This window comes from Ornithodoros turicata, chromosome 4 (assembly GCF_037126465.1).
Source record: "Ornithodoros turicata isolate Travis chromosome 4, ASM3712646v1, whole genome shotgun sequence".
NCBI lineage: Eukaryota > Metazoa > Arthropoda > Arachnida > Ixodida > Argasidae > Ornithodoros > Ornithodoros turicata.
In genome coordinates this window covers 13,906,951-13,926,192 of record NC_088204.1, presented here as the reverse complement: position 1 = coordinate 13,926,192, position 19,242 = coordinate 13,906,951, and the positions used below count along the sequence as shown (strand labels likewise).

At 46.6% G+C, this 19,242-nt stretch overlaps 1 protein-coding gene across 1 annotated transcript; it reads left to right on the top strand.

The window, feature by feature from the left end:
- Window positions 1–15,108: 15,108 nt before the first annotated feature.
- Window positions 15,109–18,721, top strand: LOC135391120 (protein phosphatase inhibitor 2-like). Its single transcript, XM_064621218.1, has 4 exons — window positions 15,109–15,706; window positions 17,321–17,488; window positions 18,121–18,206; window positions 18,340–18,721. The coding sequence occupies exons 1-4, from the start codon at window positions 15,312–15,314 to the stop codon at window positions 18,474–18,476; spliced, it is 786 nt and encodes a 261-aa protein (XP_064477288.1). The 5' UTR covers window positions 15,109–15,311; the 3' UTR covers window positions 18,477–18,721.
- Window positions 18,722–19,242: the final 521 nt, after the last annotated feature.

Here is a 19,242-nt window from a genome sequence, read left to right as displayed (position 1 = left end):
AGATCGCGGGGTCGAATCCGGCCGAGGAACTTTGAAGTTGGGTACAAGTTGGTTTGAAACGCTGTCTTCTGCGAGGGACGTTATACAGGGTGCCCCAGAAAACGTGTCATTGAATTATAATAAAAAAAACTACACCACCTAGAGTCATGCGGTCAACGGCATTTGTTCCTACTAGGTTTTTGCCACCTCCTGATGTGAATGCCGTGTAACGTAAGTTTCATTATGTAAATTTTTGCGAGCTTAAGTCGGAAATTTGCCAAGTAAAGGTCACTTTTTTACCCCACCAATGTGAAGAGCGTGTCTAATTTACTCAAATTAATGATAATTGACAGGGATATTCAGGAGCTATCCCATCGGAAAAAATAGCCGAACATCATGCTCTACGGAGCTCCCTCAGGATACCACGCGATGAATTTTTCAGCGCAACCTTTGTCAGTCCGACGAAAGGAGGTTGGAAACCCAGCCCACCCCGGCATCGCAGAAAGAGATAACACAGGCATGGCTTATCGCGTCCGACTTTCGCTGGGATAATGCTTTCCCTCTCCCAATTTTAGGAACTGTTACTTTTTCTACTATCACTCTGTGGGCTGGCTTTGGAACCTCCTTTCGTCGAACTAAGCGCGATTGCGCTCAAAAAGTCATCGCGCGTTATGGTCCGCTGTTCCGAAAAGCATGATGTTAGGCCATTTTTTCCAATGGGATAGCTCGTAAATATCACTGTCAATTATCATGAATTTGAGTGAATTCGGCACGCTCTTCATATTGATTGGGTAAAAAAGTGCCCTTTACTTGGCAAATTTCCGAGTTCAGTTCGCAAATATTTACATAATTGAACTTAAGATACATGACATTCACATCAGGAGGTGGCAAAAACCTAATAAGAACAAATGCCGTTGACTGCATGATTCTAGGTGGCGTAGTTTTTTTATTATAATTCAATGACACGTTTTCTGGGACACCCTGTATAAGGAGTGCCGTGTGGCGAGCCTTCATCACAGGTGACCCTCAGGTGGGCAAAAGCAATCTTCAGACCGACCGCTGTGGCGCCGCTCATGATCTCAGCTGCCTCGTGACGTAAACCCTTAGTAATAATAATAATAATAATAATAATAAAAGACTCACCAATTATTATTATTATTATTATTTTCGTTTTTTGTCTTAATCTTTTTTTTGTTGTTGTTCCTGTGCCCAGGACTGGAAGCCCGCACTTATTGTAACCCCTCTACACCAGAATTTAAAACCAACAGACTGTCGTTATTTATGATAATATACACTCTCTCCCCCCAAAAATGAAATAGCCGTTTTCTCTCACAAACCGCTCCTCCTGTATCATATCAAAGATGATTCAGCGTCAGCCGCTGGCGCTGCGGGGTGGCACGTGTGTTGTTATCGCTATCGCACGAATGCACTAGTAGTGCCCCATGATCACGCTTTATAATATCGCGAACGTGTGACGGCAATCACCAGTGTCACTGTTTTTTCTCCTAGCGTCGTAGCCTGCGATAACAAGCGATCCTCGGCAGAGTGAGTACAGTATCGCACCGGCGCTGCAAATAGTTTCACTGTGAGTACGGGATGACGGACGCCATACCAGCTACCACTGATTACGCATGCGACTGAAATGGGCGCACACTATATCAGATGATTGTGATCGTGAGTTATCGCGAGTCAAAATGCCGAGCTCTGCTTATGTGACGGAAGCGGGAAAACAAACAAAGATGTCGAATGACGCAAACTGGTTGGCACGAGCGATCTCCATGTTTTTCGTTTTCTTATGTAATCTTCGCAAGTGCGAAAGAACTAGCCAGCGTTTCCGCGGGCGACAGCACACATAGGAGAGAGATGATGTTCACGGGTGGACAGATCCGATAAGCTTCCCGATCTGATCCCAGATAATGACGCAGCTTCCCTCAAATCGCATCTCCCTGAGGACTGGAAGAAAAATCCTTGCGACGAAGCGTTAAATAAGACTACGAAGACTCGATTCTTCGGAAGATTTGCTTCTGTTGCGGGCCCGTGAAGTTGATGAAGGATTTGCAGGATACCGAGTGCACAGTTGCGAAGAATATCACAAATATTGCGCGCAGCTGCAAAGCATCCACGAGTCTATCGATTGTTGTCAAGTCAGGCGAAACGGTCTGCGGGTGCTTTGATCCGATCGCAGAGTGATAGTGCTCTTCGTGAGTTATAATGGTTAGAAAATTATGTGCTAGCCTTTGATATGTTGGCTACCTTCGAGTTGGTTGTTCTATCACTGATCCCTTAGTTGATTTTATGAGCTCAGAAGCTGCATGCGAATGAAAGGTAACGAAGCAAAACGAATCAGAAATACGTGTAATTTACGTGACCATATAGTGACAAACTCATTGTAAAAAAACTGGCAAAGTCAATTAAGGAAGAGAGAATCAAAGAGCAGAGGGCCCCAAAGGGTCAGAATACCTAATTACCTATAAGATACGTATGTGCTTGAATCCGATCAAAAGGCTACCTTTCTTCACTAGCTGAGTGGTTCCAACTTATTTCATTTTGTCGGACGTTATCGTTTCAAATTACTGATTTAGACACCGGACTGACCTTTAAAGATTCGTAGTTCGAAAGAGGACATCGTGGCTTCGCATCTCACGCTGTGACGAAGGCAGAAAGCGCCTAAGAAACGCTAGTTCGACATCTGTAGGTGACAACACTTCTGAAGGACGCAACGCAAGATTCAATGTCGTTTCACAAAATGCAAATGGACAAGATTTTGGCTCCCTTCCAGAATCCCCAAACTTCTTTGTAGTTTTCGAGAAAAAAAGAAAGAAAGAAAAAGAGCTGCGTTCGCCCGCTATTGAAACACTTCTTGCGACCTCTGTATGCATGTCCTTCAATTTTTTATGAGCCCCACGTTCGTAGAAATCTCTTATCGGCAGTCATTTACAAAGATTGAACGCGTCCTTCGCTTTCGAGGAGAGGTTCCTTCTCATGAATGTGCTAGATAAGAACCGATGTTTTGCTCGGAAATGCCGATATGGTGCTTACGAGGTGTCGGAATGGCACAAGGGCAGACTTCGTGCAACATCAAAAAGAAGTCGACTGGGCTGCAAAAATATACCGGTACCGGCATGGCCGTGCACAGCAATTACTCAATGCAGATTTTCTGTGTTTTGTACATGTAAAGCTATGAATACGACTCAGTTCTTGGTTAATTTCAAAGTGGTTGAGCATCGCAGTGCAGAGCGATTACGTGAAATGCACGAACCCGTAGTCAAAAGGACGCAAGTGGGCAGTGTTGCCAGCCTACATTCGCATTTTTTTCTTGGATTGGACGAAACATTTCCCCAGATTTCCCTTTGATAGACTTTGTCCGAGACCCAGATAGACTTTGTCCGGCGGCGGCGAACGATATCACCTAACCGCGTCACAACCTTGTCTTGTAGTGACAATACGAATAAATGTGTGAGAAAATTGTATTTCCGTCGTGATTCCATGGCACAGTCAACATTTCATTACAGTTTGTCTCCCATAGCAAACAAACATGAGATGCCGATGGCGACTTGGTGAGAGAGGCAAACGGATCTTGAAGTACCTGCTGTCGGTGCTTGGGAAAATTACGGTGCGGAGTGAGATCAGCGATAGTCCCAAGTCCTTCTGTGGTTGCGCTTCTCCTTTGCTTCAGCCAAGGAAAATTTTATATCACGAAATTTTCTGTACGAGTGTCACGGCAGTAACATTCCCTAGATTTCGAAGGAATTCTTTTCTTTTTTTCTCCAGGCAGACTTCATATCCCCTAAATCTAAGGAAATTTACCTAGAGTTGTCAACACTGCAAGTGGCGGCGTTGTGGGGAGCAGTCGAGGCGCTGCTCCCAGTCCCCAGACGGCGATAGTGGCGCACAACATCGAAACGGCATGCGGTTGCAGTGAGCTGTTTAGTACCAACCAAACGCTTCGGTATTGCGCGTCGCGCCCTCGCCTGGGGAGGAACGCTGGCAACTGATCTTCGCAACACCACCATTTGCATTCTTGTAACTACAGGTTTCGTCCCTTTCGCATTACAACCGTAAAGTTGTCTTCACTCTTAACTCTGTACCCTTCATTGTAACTTTTAGCGACGTGTAACCCTTATATAGACGTAGATTTCAAAATATCGTAGAGGTTACACGCCCGAAAAAACGACTTGTAACCTGACAGTGTAGGAGCAATAGAAGTTACTTCTGAGTTCAACCCAAATCCAATCGTCGTAACTTATAAAGGTGCCCTTCTTACCCTTCTTAGGGACGTAACTTCTAAACGAATTCCGCGTTTGCGTTTCCTTCGTTTGTTTTTCTTGTTTGTTTGCAAAGTAACCTTTCGGTTTTAACATTTGTTGTGTAGCGTCTGTGAAGAGGCAGGCGTCTTAGAGGCAGCCAAACTGTAACTTTTAAGTCTGTGTGGCGGTTGTCAGCAACCTCTATTTATAGGTGATCTATGTATCGTTTATAGAGGGTATTGCGTTACAGAGTAAAAAATTTTACCCTCTATTTCAGAAGTAAAATTTTTACTCTTTACTAGACGGTACTAGATTTAAAGTGTACTCATGGAAACAGCTGTACCATATACGAACGGGACTTGTCGGTACTTTAACAAGAGACACACACAGAAAAAGATTACAGATACACATTTAGAAAGCGGTCGGACTGTAGCTGTTTTGTCATGCGGTGCAGCTCAGACAGCGTATACAATAGTTGAGAGCACAATTCCAATAACAACAGACGTCACGTCTGTTGTTAATAATAAAGAAAGCACCGCCAGCGTAAGTATTCAGCGTAAGACGCAGAAACCGAGTGCCTGCAATATGGTCACATCCGGACCTCTATACTGCCATGATGCCGTCTATTGTGATTGCAGAAACAAGGAGCATGTGCCATAATAATAAGTAACAGCTTGCACAACGATCGACCTATAGAGCAAGTCACGTCGGACATGAAGGCCAGGCCGAACAGAGGGGAAAATAGGCAATTGCAACCATCTATAGGCAACCTACTTGATGTGACCATTCTATACTTTATTGATCGCGGTGCACAGGAAGGAGAATGTGCTCGAGCAACCGCATCTAAAGCATATTGCCGTTATAGTGCATGATAGATGTGATGCTGTTTAAAGCCAGTATGTCATTATAAGCGAATGCCCTATCTTTTCGAGAGACTTCTCTTTCGACTTTTTTTCTTTTTCGAAAAGAGTTCTTTCGAAGACTTTTCGAAAGCTATCACACGAGGCAATCACGATCCCGGTCGTCGCCGCAGTACGCGTTTTGTCCGCATCTTCCGCAGGTCTTCCGCAACAGCAGCCTTCAGCTTCTGTGGAGTTTTACACTATGCACTTCTAAAATCTAGTGCAATGAGGATTTGTTCAGGTTGCGTGAAATGCGTCTTGAGTATAGTAGATTTCAGTGATTGCTAGTGCTTAAAGAGGATAAATTAACGGCGTGGCCGCCTCGTAAGTTTTCGTACCGCGCTCGGAAGTTGGCAAAAAGATTCGCATTTTGTGATTCCGGTTCACTTTTATGAACACCCACAAGAATAAAGATGCTTCAAAACGAGAATTCTAACGTCATTAAGCGCGTCGGTACTCGAACTCGGGATCGAATTCTTTACATGCACTTGCGTCTCCATCATTCGGCAACGGATGCCAGCACATCATATTAAGTAAAAAAAGTGCGACAAATTTTGCTCAGAGAAAATCTAGCATATGCTGAGGTGCTGTTGCTGATACTGATCGTGGTAATAGAGAAATTGCTCTTTGTGTTCGAAGATCGTAGTACTCCTTAGAGTACTTTGCCGAAATATACAGATGGATAATACCGCAATTGTCCGTCAATGAACATTGGATAATTATTTTCTTTTCTGTTTCACGCTTAATACAAAGCGCAGGATGTACCAGTCTTGCACAGAGGTGCAAGAAAGTTTCCTATGTGACATACAGATAAATGTAGGCATCGGTATGGTAGTATCGGTCTTCCTGCTTCAATGGAGGTTCGGAGCACGAGCTCCGGCATCTGTTTCGTCGTCTACATGTAACAATACCCCGCCTGCGGAGGTGTATTGATCACATTGATCAATCAGATTGACAGCTGGAGGCGGGAGACATGCGCAGTGCCGTCTTTGGAAGACGCCCCCGGGCGTCTTCCGGGCGTCTTTGGGTCGTGCTGGGTTAAAGTCCCGAACAACATATTACACAAAGCTGTCTGTCTGAATTGCGACGATCCATGGAAACTTATTAGTCGCGAACTTACAAAGTTACTTTTCATTATCGCCGTATCTTTATTCCGCCCCGGATTTTTTCATTCGTGATTCACAGGATTCAAGCATACGTGAGGCACAGGCGGTGAAATTCTGTTTTGAGAAAGCAGACGTGTGACCGCGTTCCTAATGCTGGAAGTCAACTTAAGATACCGTCCCCCCCCCCCCCCTTAACAGCAATACAAAAGGAAACGGGAGTCGCCGGGTGCGTTCGTTCGTGATCACTAGAGAGCGAATTTTTAGCCGGCGTTCACACGGGGCAACTTTTCCCAGCCACTCAAAGCAACTCAAACCAACGTCTTTTGAGCAATTTCGAGTCCGCGTTCACACGCAGCAACTCGGTAGCTCCACCCACAAACAACCTTATGGCAACCGGACAATGTGGGTTCGAATCGAACTGGTGGAATCTTTTCTTTAGCTGCTGTTTATCAGATTTCAGTCAGTTTTAATGCCTCAATAGATCATTATTGCCTTCCAGAAGTGGCAACTGATATGTTTCGGTGAAGTTCGCAAAAAAAGAAAAAGTTATTTTTCAGATGCACTTGCAGGATTTGAACCCATGAACCCACGAACGAAATCCACAACGCCATCGGGAGTCACGTGGCAATGCTTCCTAGAGTCACTAAATAAGCTACGCTTCAGAAGCGTAGAAGCGTAGCTTATTTAGTGACTCTAATGGTTCCCTCTCTGATTGGCCGATGCACGAGCAACTTCTCAAGTTTTCGGTCGGGGTGCGATTCGCAGCAACTCTGAGCAACTCGAGTTGCTGGAGGTTGCCGGCTGACAGCAACTCCAAAGTTGCTCATAGTTGCTGCAAAAAGTTGCCCCGTGTGAACGCTGCCTTAGGCGCGCTAACGGGGGGCGCCCTTGACCGCGTAGCGCCCAGTACGCCAATCATCATCGCGGATGATATCACTCTGTCTTCCGATAAGATGAGAAAGGGGGCGCACACCTTTCTATGTATCAATATTCCTTCCAATCGGCTCCCAGCTCGCGTGACTGCGTTGATAGCGTGCTGGCCATGTCACGTCGAGACTGGGAGATCCCCGGGTTCGAACCCCGGTGCCGGCGGCGCTGCCTGGAACTTTTTCTGGCTCGAAGTCCACTCTCTATAGCGATCAAGACCACACTCAGTCTATCTCTCAACAAAGACAAATAAAGAAAGAAGAAATCTCTTTCGGGTTGTCGACCTATAACAATAGGCTATTATCTTCAGTGGAGGTGATTAGCCCTCAGTGGGCAGCGAAACGTGCTGATACGCTGGTACGAGAATCGTAATTATATCAATTCCTTATCGCGAATAGGAGTATATATATATATATATATACGATCCCCCTTTTCCGAGAACGATTCCCGTCTCGGACCCGCCGAAATCGTTTTTTGGCACCTCGAAATGCAACACCCACGATCTCGTTAGATCCTGATTGAGCTGAACAACATCGGCAGCTGGATCGACAACGGAGAATCGTACCACAGTAATTTAGTGCAGGAACAAGCGGAACAGACGACGAAATGGAAGCGCGTTAATGGAGCCGTTAGAGCAGATTGTCGAGACAGTTTTGTTTTTCGTACCTATACAGCTGATCGATCTGGTGGAAAATACTGGTTGATAGAAGACACGCCGGTACTCTTTGACGTTTCGGTGTGGTAAGGCGGAGTAATGGTGGTTGAGATATGCCCGGAGTAAGTTGATAAGCGTCATTTCCTATATAGGAGGAAGTGTTGTGGAAGTCACTTTTATATTGTAATGTATTACCGTTATACATTATAGGTTTGTAAATGTATTACATTGCTTGCTACGTTTTCATGTTTAGAAATGCATTACTGATGCCATTACTTCCACTAAGTAATGACATTACTTTTGGCGTTACATTTTCCCGGAAGACTCTAACAGTCCTTTGTGATGTCCTGCTGTCTTTAGGCAGTGCCCGAATTTTCCACTCAGGTAATGAGTGTAATGTCGTTACGCATTACCTGAACAAGATGTACATTACTCATTACGCCTCCACAAAATGTATTACTCATTATCTGCTAGGAGCGATCGTATAGCATTGCGTGGCTTTGGACCCGCGAACACTAAGAAAGTGCGAACACTCGAAGCGAACACTCTCTAAAGTGTTAACTTTAGGGAGTTAAATGGATTTAAATGGAGGGGTTAAATGCATTTGAATATGTTACTGAAACACTGCGCAGCATGCAACGATGGTGATTGACGAAGTGGAGTAGCCAGAGAGGATTTCAACCCCCCCTGTCCCCCAAAATATTGTACATTTTGGTAGTGCATTGGAAGAGGGACAGCAACGATGAAACTGTCTCCCCATGTAAAGTTCCCGTACACTCTAAATCGTTTTACACCTTAAAGGGTGTAAATCAAAATGTTCATGGCGCACACCTTTTAAGGCGTATTTTAACACCCTCATGGCAATTGGGGTGTAAAGGGTGTAACGCTGAATAAAACTGCTGGGTTCGTGGCAATATGCTGGTAACTGTGTATTCACAATTACCAGCATATTGCGTATAATCACATTGAGGTCCATATATGTATGCACATCAAGGTGATTAAATGTGTGTAAACATGCACAGCCGACAAACAGACAATCATGTATGGCATGGCAGCTGTGCATGGCAATGAAGCATGGCAGCTGTATATAACCTTTTGTGAAATTGTAGACCTTCTCATGAGCAGGAACCTCCCTCATATGCATGTTCATTACTTAGAACGTTGCATTTATTCGTTTCTTGAAGCCTTTGCAGTGTTGTACCCACAAATATCTAACCCCTGTAAAATGCATTACATTGTTCATCATCCGCAACTCATCAGGGTGTTTGGTCCTCTCCTATCTGTATGGTGTACGCGTTTCGAAGGGAAACACTAGCATTTTAAAGATGTTGCTTGAAAAACTCGAAATTTTCAGAACGTAACCGTTTCATTAGCAAGAAGACATACATTTTATCAAATGTATGTGCACTGTAAACTTTTTCACACCTTTAAAGGTGTGCGCTACGAACATTCAACCTGGTTGCGTAACATTGCATCTCCAGGATGATATTGTACAAAATTTGGAAAGCATTCTAAAGGTCAAGAGTCAGTGCAAATCTTGCTTTCATTATGTCTTGGATATCGTAGGTACGAGCTAATGCATATATGCATCGCTATCGATAATCGAGCACGCGCAAGTATCTACAATACTGTTGAACAATGTTGAGACGTTGCAAGACTGAATTTTTGGAGGACAGACAACACTCGAGTAAAGAAAATTTCTGCGAAACCGTGCTCCATTATGGTGTTACGAAAATTACACCTAAAAAGGCGTGCGCCATGCACGTTATTACGCCTTTAAAGGTGTGACAAGATTTAGAGTGTGTGGTCGCCACCCTTCATCAGAAATGCCACATCTACTGATGGTTCCAAGGAGATACTACTTCAACATGCACCAGAAGCAATTCAGAGTTACATTCATGACCGTGATATTCACGCAGAATCTATAGTCTATGTGAAAAGTGCAATTGGTAATGATAACGCATTTGCTGTTGGCTGTGTTGTTGCAAAAGAACCTTCCGAGGAGGACTTACCCGTGTTCGTTGAGATTGCAGGCATATATGTTATTAACTCTGATACCATTTTTCTCATACAAACATTAACTGCCGTTGAGTATGATGAGCACTGTCATGTATCTGTTCTGTCTTGCAATGAGGAGCAACGTGTTTTAAGAAATTTAAGCACTATCTCAACAGATCTTCTAAATCTGCATGTATTATCTGATGGTAGACGTGTTGTAAATCCACGCCATGCACTTTTGTAATGTGCATGGCGAAACGTGTATTTCCCACATGTATTTCCCGTTCCCTGTTATTGTATATATTTACTTTTGTTCATGTGAACGAAAATAAACATACTCCCTTTATACACCCAGGCGACACACTTATGACCATATTTCACCTGAGGGTGTAGTACACAATTGTTACACCCTCAGGAACTTCCAAAACAAAGTTGTAGGGTGTGAAAGGGGTGTGATCTTTGTTAATACACCTATTTTACACCTTTAAAGGTGTGAAACGATTTAGAGTGTAGACATCCCGAAATATGTTAATGACTATGGTACTGATTTGACGTAATTCACTTACATTCTGACTTTATTGGGTTGACCACGATTCCCCGCGATTACTCCATCCCGGATCAGTAGGACAAATTCGGGTTAAACCCGATTTCTCCCCGAATTCCAATCACGTATCAGGTTGTACCGCGTATCACGTGCGCTATATTTACTAGCAATTTATCCGAATGCGTGATGCAGATATGGTTCGAGTGCGCCAATAAGTACACTCTTAAAATATTCACTTCTAATGGAGGTAAAAAATGTATATGCGTGTTTGCCTCTAAAAGTAGAAGCCATATGATAACCTCTAACAAGCTAACCGAGGACTGACACGGCATTGCGCAACGTCGCGTAATACTAGGATGTGGTTGGCTGTCAAGATCGAAAGCACGCAGAAAATGCGCTAAATTAATTCTCAAATCGGCTCTTTCTCTGCACTGTACGCGGTAATGTTTTGTGCACAGAAACTTATGAAATAGGATGTGACTACTTCGTCTCGCCCCACAAATCTGAAAGTATTTCGCTGGCACAGTGCACATAACACCCTCATAAGCGTTACCTATTTACGAGTAACAGTTTGCTTACGGGCTACATCGAGCGCATTGTGATCGTGTAACTCCTGTGGGTGATCATGACGCTGCCTGTAACCTCTGGCCACCAGAGAGTTTCGTCTAAGCTCGTTACCCAATATGTAACCTCTACAGCAGGAGTTATACGTTTTCAGAGGTAACGTGAGAAGTGACCGTTTTAAGAGTCTACTGTAGGGGACACAGTTGTCTAAAATCATCACTCCGTGGTTTACAGCATCTCAAATATCCAGGTGTTGCAAGACTATTTTTTTTTCGAGTAACAAACACGTGCTGCAAATGGTTCACCTTCAAATACAATATTGGTACAACACTTTCAAGCGCAACCAATGTTATATATGGGACGTCGAAGTACTGACAGGCGATTTTAGCTAACTTGCCCCCAACGGTACCTTTAGAGGTAAAAACTCATATACATTTTTTACCTCTACCAGAAGTGACCGTTTTAAGAGTGTATGCGAAGCGCATTCGATGTTACAACACGCGGTGCTGGTCCTTATAAATCGCGAGGTAACTATGTTTGTCCAATGTATGCACTTTAACTGCGGGCATCTGCATGGACAGAAGGCAAAACATTAGAACCCGGTAACATCCTAATGTATCAGCTTAGCACTCGATCTCACCTCGAATCACATACAGAGAACCCTCGTTATTATGACCATGGTCGTTCCCGAAAATTTTGGTCATAATGCGGAATTGTCATGTTAACGGGGGATTTGCAGAGGCTTCACTGCATTGTTCCCCAGGAGTATGGTCGTAAAGCGCGTATGTCAGCTTATCGGGGGTCATATTAACGAGGGTTCACTGTATTTAAAAATAGCACCAATTTTTTTCCACCCCGAATCCGTTAAAAGTATATTTAACCCGAAAAAGTCAGACCCTAACTATACCGCGCATTTTGTGACACCTACGATAATACCCTTTCGAGTGTTCCTAAGCGTCTGTTAATCACGCTTTTATGAGCTGACTCCTAGGGGACGATCAGTACAAGGATTTGTGCTGGTATTACAGCGGCATTTGTTTGACCTCGCCTATATAGGAGAGAAAGCACGAGGGGAACGCCTAAAATAGCTACCCCAGGAGGCAAGGATTTATTGGTGGGATTAGCCGAGGATAAGTCCAGAAAGAACGAGCAAACGGAAGATGAAGGGTTCCCGAAAGGACGGTTTTGTCTCCGATATCGGGGGCAGCGATATAACGCAGACTAAAATGGCACAAATACGGGGTGTGACATTTAAGTTGGGGGCATGCATGCGGTAGACAATTGAGGGGGCGTGTAATGCACGTGTACCTGCGGAAAATGTGGAGCGCACTCCACTGACGCGTGCACATAGAATGTGCGTCATATGGCCTGCTGGGAAGCCTGGCATTAACAGCTGGGATTTGGCAGCAGTGCACGCTACTGTGTGGTTCATGCGAATAGGTGACCTTACGGACAGGATACTGATTTGGAACAGATTACATGGGTTACAGAGAAGTCATTCTTATTATTTTTATCTTTTTAGCTTCGGGTATAGTCCTAATTAGTGCACATTGTATACGCTAGAGTTCGCTCCTCCAGGCACTTTCGTGTTCAAGGCCTCATTTCACACGTTAGTTGACGCGTATAATGCACCAGCCGAGCCGTACCGAAGGGTGTGACATTTAAGCCGAGCCGTACCGAAGGGTGCGAGAGGGGCAGCGGCCCCGAACGCCCTCGCCAGAGGGGGCGCCGAACGGCACTCCCTGGCAGGTTGGTTGGACAGTATAAAGCGGGAATGAAGAGAATTTGAATCCACGATCTCGGCAGTGCAAATAACCGGTTTCTTTTCTTTGTTTACAGGGTTTCTGACGGCAACGGGAAAAGGGGGGGGGGGGAGCGCTTCAGATTTGCCCTGCCCTGCGCGCAAACTCGCGTCGCGACGGTTCTGTGCACGGGGTTGCCTTTCTCACTTTCTGGAGCGATGTCGATCACAGTGCAGCGCGTAGCAACTTAACGTTCCCGGATTCTCAAAATTAAAATTGTGCCTCGCCAAAGACGCATATTTTAAAGGACACAGTACCATGACTCACACACCATAACCCGTCGTATATATAAGAACGTGTATGTAATGTAGGAACAGCGTTTGTTCATCATGTTTGATGTGAAATTGGGCAAGTTGGTACTGGTAAACAGTGGCGGATCCCGTGTGGGGAGGGGGGCGATCGCCCCTCCCCCCAAAAAGAAACGTCAGTTCATACATTGGATTTCCCTCTTTCCCCTCCCCCACTGCGCCCCCCCCCCAAATCGATGGGCTGGATCCGCCCCTGCCGGTAAAGAAGGACAGAGGAAGCTGACAGGACAGCGCTCCGTCCTATCCTTGTTATGTGTCCTGCCCTTGTGTATAAACCCCAACACGCTTTGTAGACGGGTAGCAATCCAGCGAACCGGTAGGGAAGTACCATGGGAGTTTCCTTAGGACGAAAGTCGCTGATATTTCGAACAGAGTCTGTTCTTCTTCTGGGCACCGTCTTCATCACTGTGGCATGCTATTTAAGGGGCATGGTATTGCACTTCTGTCGTTAAAATGAACTATCTTGATAAAAATAGAATGCTCACACTTCCCTGCAACGGGTCCCTGGCTGTTTTGAACGTGTACTGACCAGCGGGCTTCTAATCCCCCTCGACTCTCAGCGGTGCACTCTCCAACCTGCCCCACGGATACGTGGTGATTTCAACTCGCATCACGTTCAATGGGGGCTCAATGCAGACTCCAACGGCAGGGAGCTGTGGGACTGGATATGCCGTCATAACCTCTCTGTTGGGAATGACGGATCTCCAACGTTCCTCCGTGGCACCGCCCGTTCTGTGCTCGACCTCACTCTATGCCCCTCTTCGGTCCGCCTGATGTCGTGGCGAACCCTCACCTTGGGTTCCAACAGCGATCATCTGCCTATCTTCTTCGAAGTGGCCATTCCTGCCAGGCAGTCTGTCTCTTCGCGCTCCCTGTGCAATTTCCACCTGCAAGAGAAGAACCTGGATGAACTCCGTCAGGAAGGTGTTGGCCTACATGCCAGCGACCGCGCGGTCAATGCCGTGACCTCTTTGTCACTCTCGATAGCGGCTGCTACTTTTAGTCTCGTTAAGCGCTCGCAGTCAAACTGCGCCCCGTGGTGGATAGAGGCTTGTACAAGGGCCTATACCGTCGTCGCTATACTGCTCGGAAACAAGTGCTTGCAAACACTTCCTACGTGAACTGGAAGAATTACCAGTTTCTCAAGGCTGTCTTTAAGCGTACCATCTCCGCGTCAAGACCACGTCAGCCGGTTCCAGTCGCACCTGGTTGTTGCCACAGATGCTTCCGTGTCCGCCTGGCTAGCAGGTGCTGGAATTGTCTTCCCGCAGCTGGATGCGCACTTCCCGATTCGCCTCCCGGACTTCACTCCAGTGTTTGAGAGCGAGCTCCTCGCCATGATACTGGCTCTCCGCATGGTCCCTCTTCAATTCTGCAAGGTGCTGCTCCTGTCAGACTCGCTGTCTGTCATCATAGCTCTGTCGGACCCCTCTGCCGACGCCTGGAAGACCTTCCTGTCCCTTACTCCGAGTCATATCACGGAGGTCGTCTTGACGTGGATTCCAGGACACCGTGGCCTCTCTATCAACGAGTTGGCTGATAACCTGGCCAAGGCATCCCTCGCTGGGCCATTCATCGACCTCTTACCTCCATTGCCCGCAGTAACTCGGGCCAGATATCGGAGGCTGGTGGAGCTGTCTGGACGCCGCTTGCCTGACCCCCGTTACGATCACCTTTCCTTCGCGTGGCACACTGACCGCTGCCCTCCGCGCCGTGTTAAAGTCCTGCTGACGCATGCCACGCCTGGCCTCTAAACTTTTACCTTCACCGCGCCGGTACACACCCATCGCCAGCGTGTCCTCACTGCGGGCAGGACGAGACCTCTGAGCATCTGCTGCTACACTGTCGCCTGTACGACAGGCCCCGCCGCAGACATTTCATCCTGCCCTTTGCCAGACAAGGCACCCCTCTATCCTTACCGTCCTTACTCTCCTTCGGAGCCTCACACACGGAGAAATGGATCCCCGAAGTGGCGTCCAGCGTCGTCGCCTTCCGAGCTACCTGCGGCCGCTTTTGAGTCGCCGGGCCTGAGTAGCCTGACCACCTAACCCTCACCACCGTCCCAGTCCTCGTCTCTACTACTCCCCTTTCATACTCCTGGCCAATCGCCCTGTGTGGCTAAGAGCCTTATCCTTTGTGGCTGAAGAAGAAGAAGAATGTATGCGCGTTCCCCTGGCACGAGTCTGCTGAAGAAGAAGACTGCCATCGAATCGACAGCAGTATTGCGAAGTCTGCCTCAAAATTCAGCAATAGCGCCGCGTAGCTAGTATCGTTAAGTCATGAATCATGCTCCAAATTCCTTCCTTCCCGCCAGAGTAGACTCTTCGCAGGGGTACGACACTAACAGCGGTCAAGTTCTATATGAAGATCAAGCAACGCGACCTCAAGAACCGTACAACGCAACGGCGCCACAGGTGACCTACGACTTACCGCAGCCTTACGTTCAGCCACAACAGCCGATGGTGCAACCGACGTATCCGGTACAGCAGCCGAGCGGAGTCGTGCTTGCTGGAACTGCTCTGCCGACGTACAGTTACGTGTATCCTCCACCAGTGACTGTTGGCGCTGCTGGCACCAGTAATTCAATTCAGCAACCAACAAATCCGGCTGCGACAAGATCCGCTTCCAAGAGCATTCTCAAACCTTCTGGGAGTTTTGAAGATAATATCAGGACGTAAGTCGGAAACGTTCTCATGGTGTTGCTACAAGGGAAGGCGAATACGATTATACGTAGATGTATCCGCGATAGTTGCTGCAGCCTACTAATTCTGTACGAGGATAGTCAGTTAACAAGGCCAGCGTACTTCGTGAGTGGCGACTATAAAATACTGCGTCACAAGTGACTGTCCTAGATTTCGAACTTCCATATCAAACATTACTGTTTTGAGTTGTTACTGTTTTAAGGTGCCGTTTCTACCATGTGTTTCATTCAATGTTTGCGATTTTTTTGCTTTGTATATTGTTTAGTTTTGTCGAATGTGTATTGTCGTTGTTTATTGTGAAGCGTTGCTTCTCCCATCTAACACTCACGCCCGGGACCTTGGGGAAGCAAATTTATTGATTCATTGGGTTGCTATGCCTTGATAGACATATATTGTTAACATATCGCGATGCCGTCGTTAACCCGAACCGTAGCCTTCAAAAGTTAAGGTGGGACAGGAAGATATAGGAATCTCAGACTTGCACATTGTCTTGGATTGGCTTTGCTAACGGGGATTTAGTGCACATGAACTGTCTGCGTTTGTGGTAAGTACTCTGCTGGCTGATGCAGCCAATGCTGGATAGGCAGTATACTACAGTGGCTACAAGGGAAAGGGTACAGGGGTAGCTCCTCCTCCTCCTCCTCCTCCGGGTACTGTTTCAAGATATTGTAGGAGGAGAGTGAGAAGTTCGGTAGTTCGCTTCGGGGAGCTCAAAAAAGAAAAAAAAAAAGCGTATTTGTGAATTTTTCCGAACGCGTTCCAATGTAGTGGCTTTGCACATGCTTTGCAGGGCCATGCACCTGAACGCGTTCCGGTACCATTGCAAATTCTTCCTTCTTTTCTTGTCTTTCTACAACTGTTACGGACGAACCAACAGGGAACAGGTGTCAGAACCTTATTGGTTCTTACTGGTTAGCCCTAAGAGCTTGGCTAGTCTTGGATAGAAAGACGAATGTACAAAAAAGTTCACGTAACACGCGAGCGGCGTGTACTTTCTTCTGTGCGACGCTCTCGTGGCAGGCAGAAGCGGTGGGGCAGAAATTAACTTGCGCAGTTGCCACAACCCAGGACAGTGGAAACTTTGCTACGATTCAACAGTAAATCGGAAGACTACACTACACACACTTGATTGAATGGAATAGTCCGATAAGATGAAACGGACGCACCGGTTCTGGACTGACTCAACAAGTGTTTCCAAATATGACTGATGGGGGGACCCCATATCGAGGCTGCGTACTCCAACTGAGGTCGGACCAGAGTGCTATATGCAATTATTTTAACATTTGGGGGCGCTTGTCTTATCTTGCGTCGAAGGAAAGCAAGAGAGCAATTGGCCCTCTTACAGATGGCTCGGATATGGTCCTTCCATGAGAGGTTAGATGAAAAGGTAAGGCCCACGTACTTGCATGATGCGGAAGGGAAGAGAAAATGATTGGAGATAGAGTAGGTAACAGTATAACGAAGGCAGAGACTCCTTGGAAGTGTACTGTTTGCCATTCCTCTCGTTAGCGTTTAGCCTTTACCATTGCATCTTTTACTCGTTTTCAACGACGCTTAGACATCCAAGACATTTTGTACTCTCACAGAAGCAAAGACCACTTGACGTGGGATGAGGAGAACATTCTGCGAACGCTCCATCCACCGAACAAAGACTATGGACATATAAAGATTGACGAGCCTAGGACCCCGTACAGCTACGACTACCAGGCAAACGACACGAGGGGAAGATTTACCCACGGACAGCTTCTTGACAGGCAAGTCAGTTAGGCTACATAGTCTGACAAACAAAATTTGTATCTCGACTGTGCCTTATAATGACTGCAGCTAACACCACCTCGACGCAAAGCCTAGAGCACGATCTTCAAGTCGTCGTTATCACCGTAGCTCGCGTTAAATGCATCACTTCGCCCGTGATTCGTCATGAGCTCCGCTTAAACGACATGACGCAGTCATTAAGAGTCCGCCAATCACGACCGTGCTTTCGGCGGCAGTAGTTACGAAGACGAGCCGCCACCAGCCACATGAATAACCTCTGTTAGCCAACAAAGCCAGTCGAAATCGCCTGACGCGACTGGCTGAAGCAGACGACACTTTGTGTCACGTGACAGAGTGAGAGGAGGCCCCCTGTATCTAGGTGGCGTTGGCTGTGGATTTTAGGCATGCTATAGATTGCTGTGTTGGCTAGGTAGGTTGCTAGTGAGCGCGTGTCCTGTGGTCTGTCTCTGCGTATCCGTTAGGGCTCGGTATCCTGGTTGGCATGGGCTGCCTTGGCTGCACGCCCTTCTATTCTGCTTTGCATTGATGCACCAGACTACACCAGAAAGACGTATATTTCTAAGAGCCCACAGAGCAGCGGATTGTCCTAAATTACAGTTGTCTCTTCCAGAATTCAGCGAAACTCGGAGCAACCAGATAGGTTCCTGGCCAATGCTATTTCTTCAGCGTTACGCCGAGACCCGACTGATGATGCTGGTACAAAATTTTTGTTTGATCGAGAAAACGATTAAACTCTTGATGTGAAGTATTCTTATGATGAAGCCTTCACCTTGCATGAGGGTTAGGATCCATTCCTGTTTTGTGTTACCCACGACCGCTTCTTCTACAGACCGCAGGCGAGACGAGTTCAGGAGGAGGCGTAAGAAGCATTACGATGAATATCAAAGGGCGAAGGAAATGAGAGACCACTCGAAGCACCGCCGCTCCAGAGTAGAAGACAGTGAAGACGAAGAGGATGACGTGTAGATGGCGCCACTTCTCAACAATTATAAATGTTAACCGCGTTTCAGCACGATTCTGAACCATTGTAACGCCTTTTGCTGTACACGATGCAGTGTGGTATCAGCGAGCACCGCAGGGAGCAAAAAGGCGTAAAAAATGGCGCATTCATAAGTGTCCTGCACGATCGCTACCAATATTAGGTGATAGTGAGCCGCATACTGCTGCACGACGTAATACGGCACGAATAAATTGTGCGTTATGGAATATGACTATGCCTTGGAAAATGACAGTACCATGTGGAGGGTTGCGATGTCTGCCACTAGAGCGCCCTGCTGCGAGGCGACTGGTGACTATACTGATACCCGGTATAACTGTACCAAGGTACATCTGCTAAGCGACAAGACCAGGCGCACAAATTTCAAAGGAGTACTGCTACATTGCTGAGACCGAGAAGTGCATGAACACTATTCTTCCACTGTTCCGGAGACTTTAAGGTCGCGAAGAGAGATTGTCGAGGCGCACCCTGTCGCCAAGCGTGGGGGAAAATGCATCAGCGGCTTTATGGTGCAGTTGAGCCTGAAGGAGGCAAGTCTTATGGAGGGCACAAGGCACTCGTGCAAAGCAGTTATTTACCAGTGACGCTTACACGCTATTCCAGAATTCAGCACCGTTGAGGACGTGGTGACGCATGAATACCAGCTGCCGTATATCTGCTTCAACAGTGTACGTGGGTACAGTATACGATACAATTGATATTCGTGTTCACTAACATTCAAAGCGTTGCCCGAAA

Coding starts and splice junctions, on each gene's coding strand:
- LOC135391120 (XM_064621218.1), top strand. CDS start 15,312: ATGAATCATGCTCCAAATTCCTTCCTTCCCGCCAGAGTAGACTCTTCG. Junction 15,707..17,320: donor TTTGAAGATAATATCAGGAC/GTAAGTCGGAAA, acceptor GTACTCTCACAG/AAGCAAAGACCACTTGACGT. Junction 17,489..18,120: donor CACGGACAGCTTCTTGACAG/GCAAGTCAGTTA, acceptor TGTCTCTTCCAG/AATTCAGCGAAACTCGGAGC.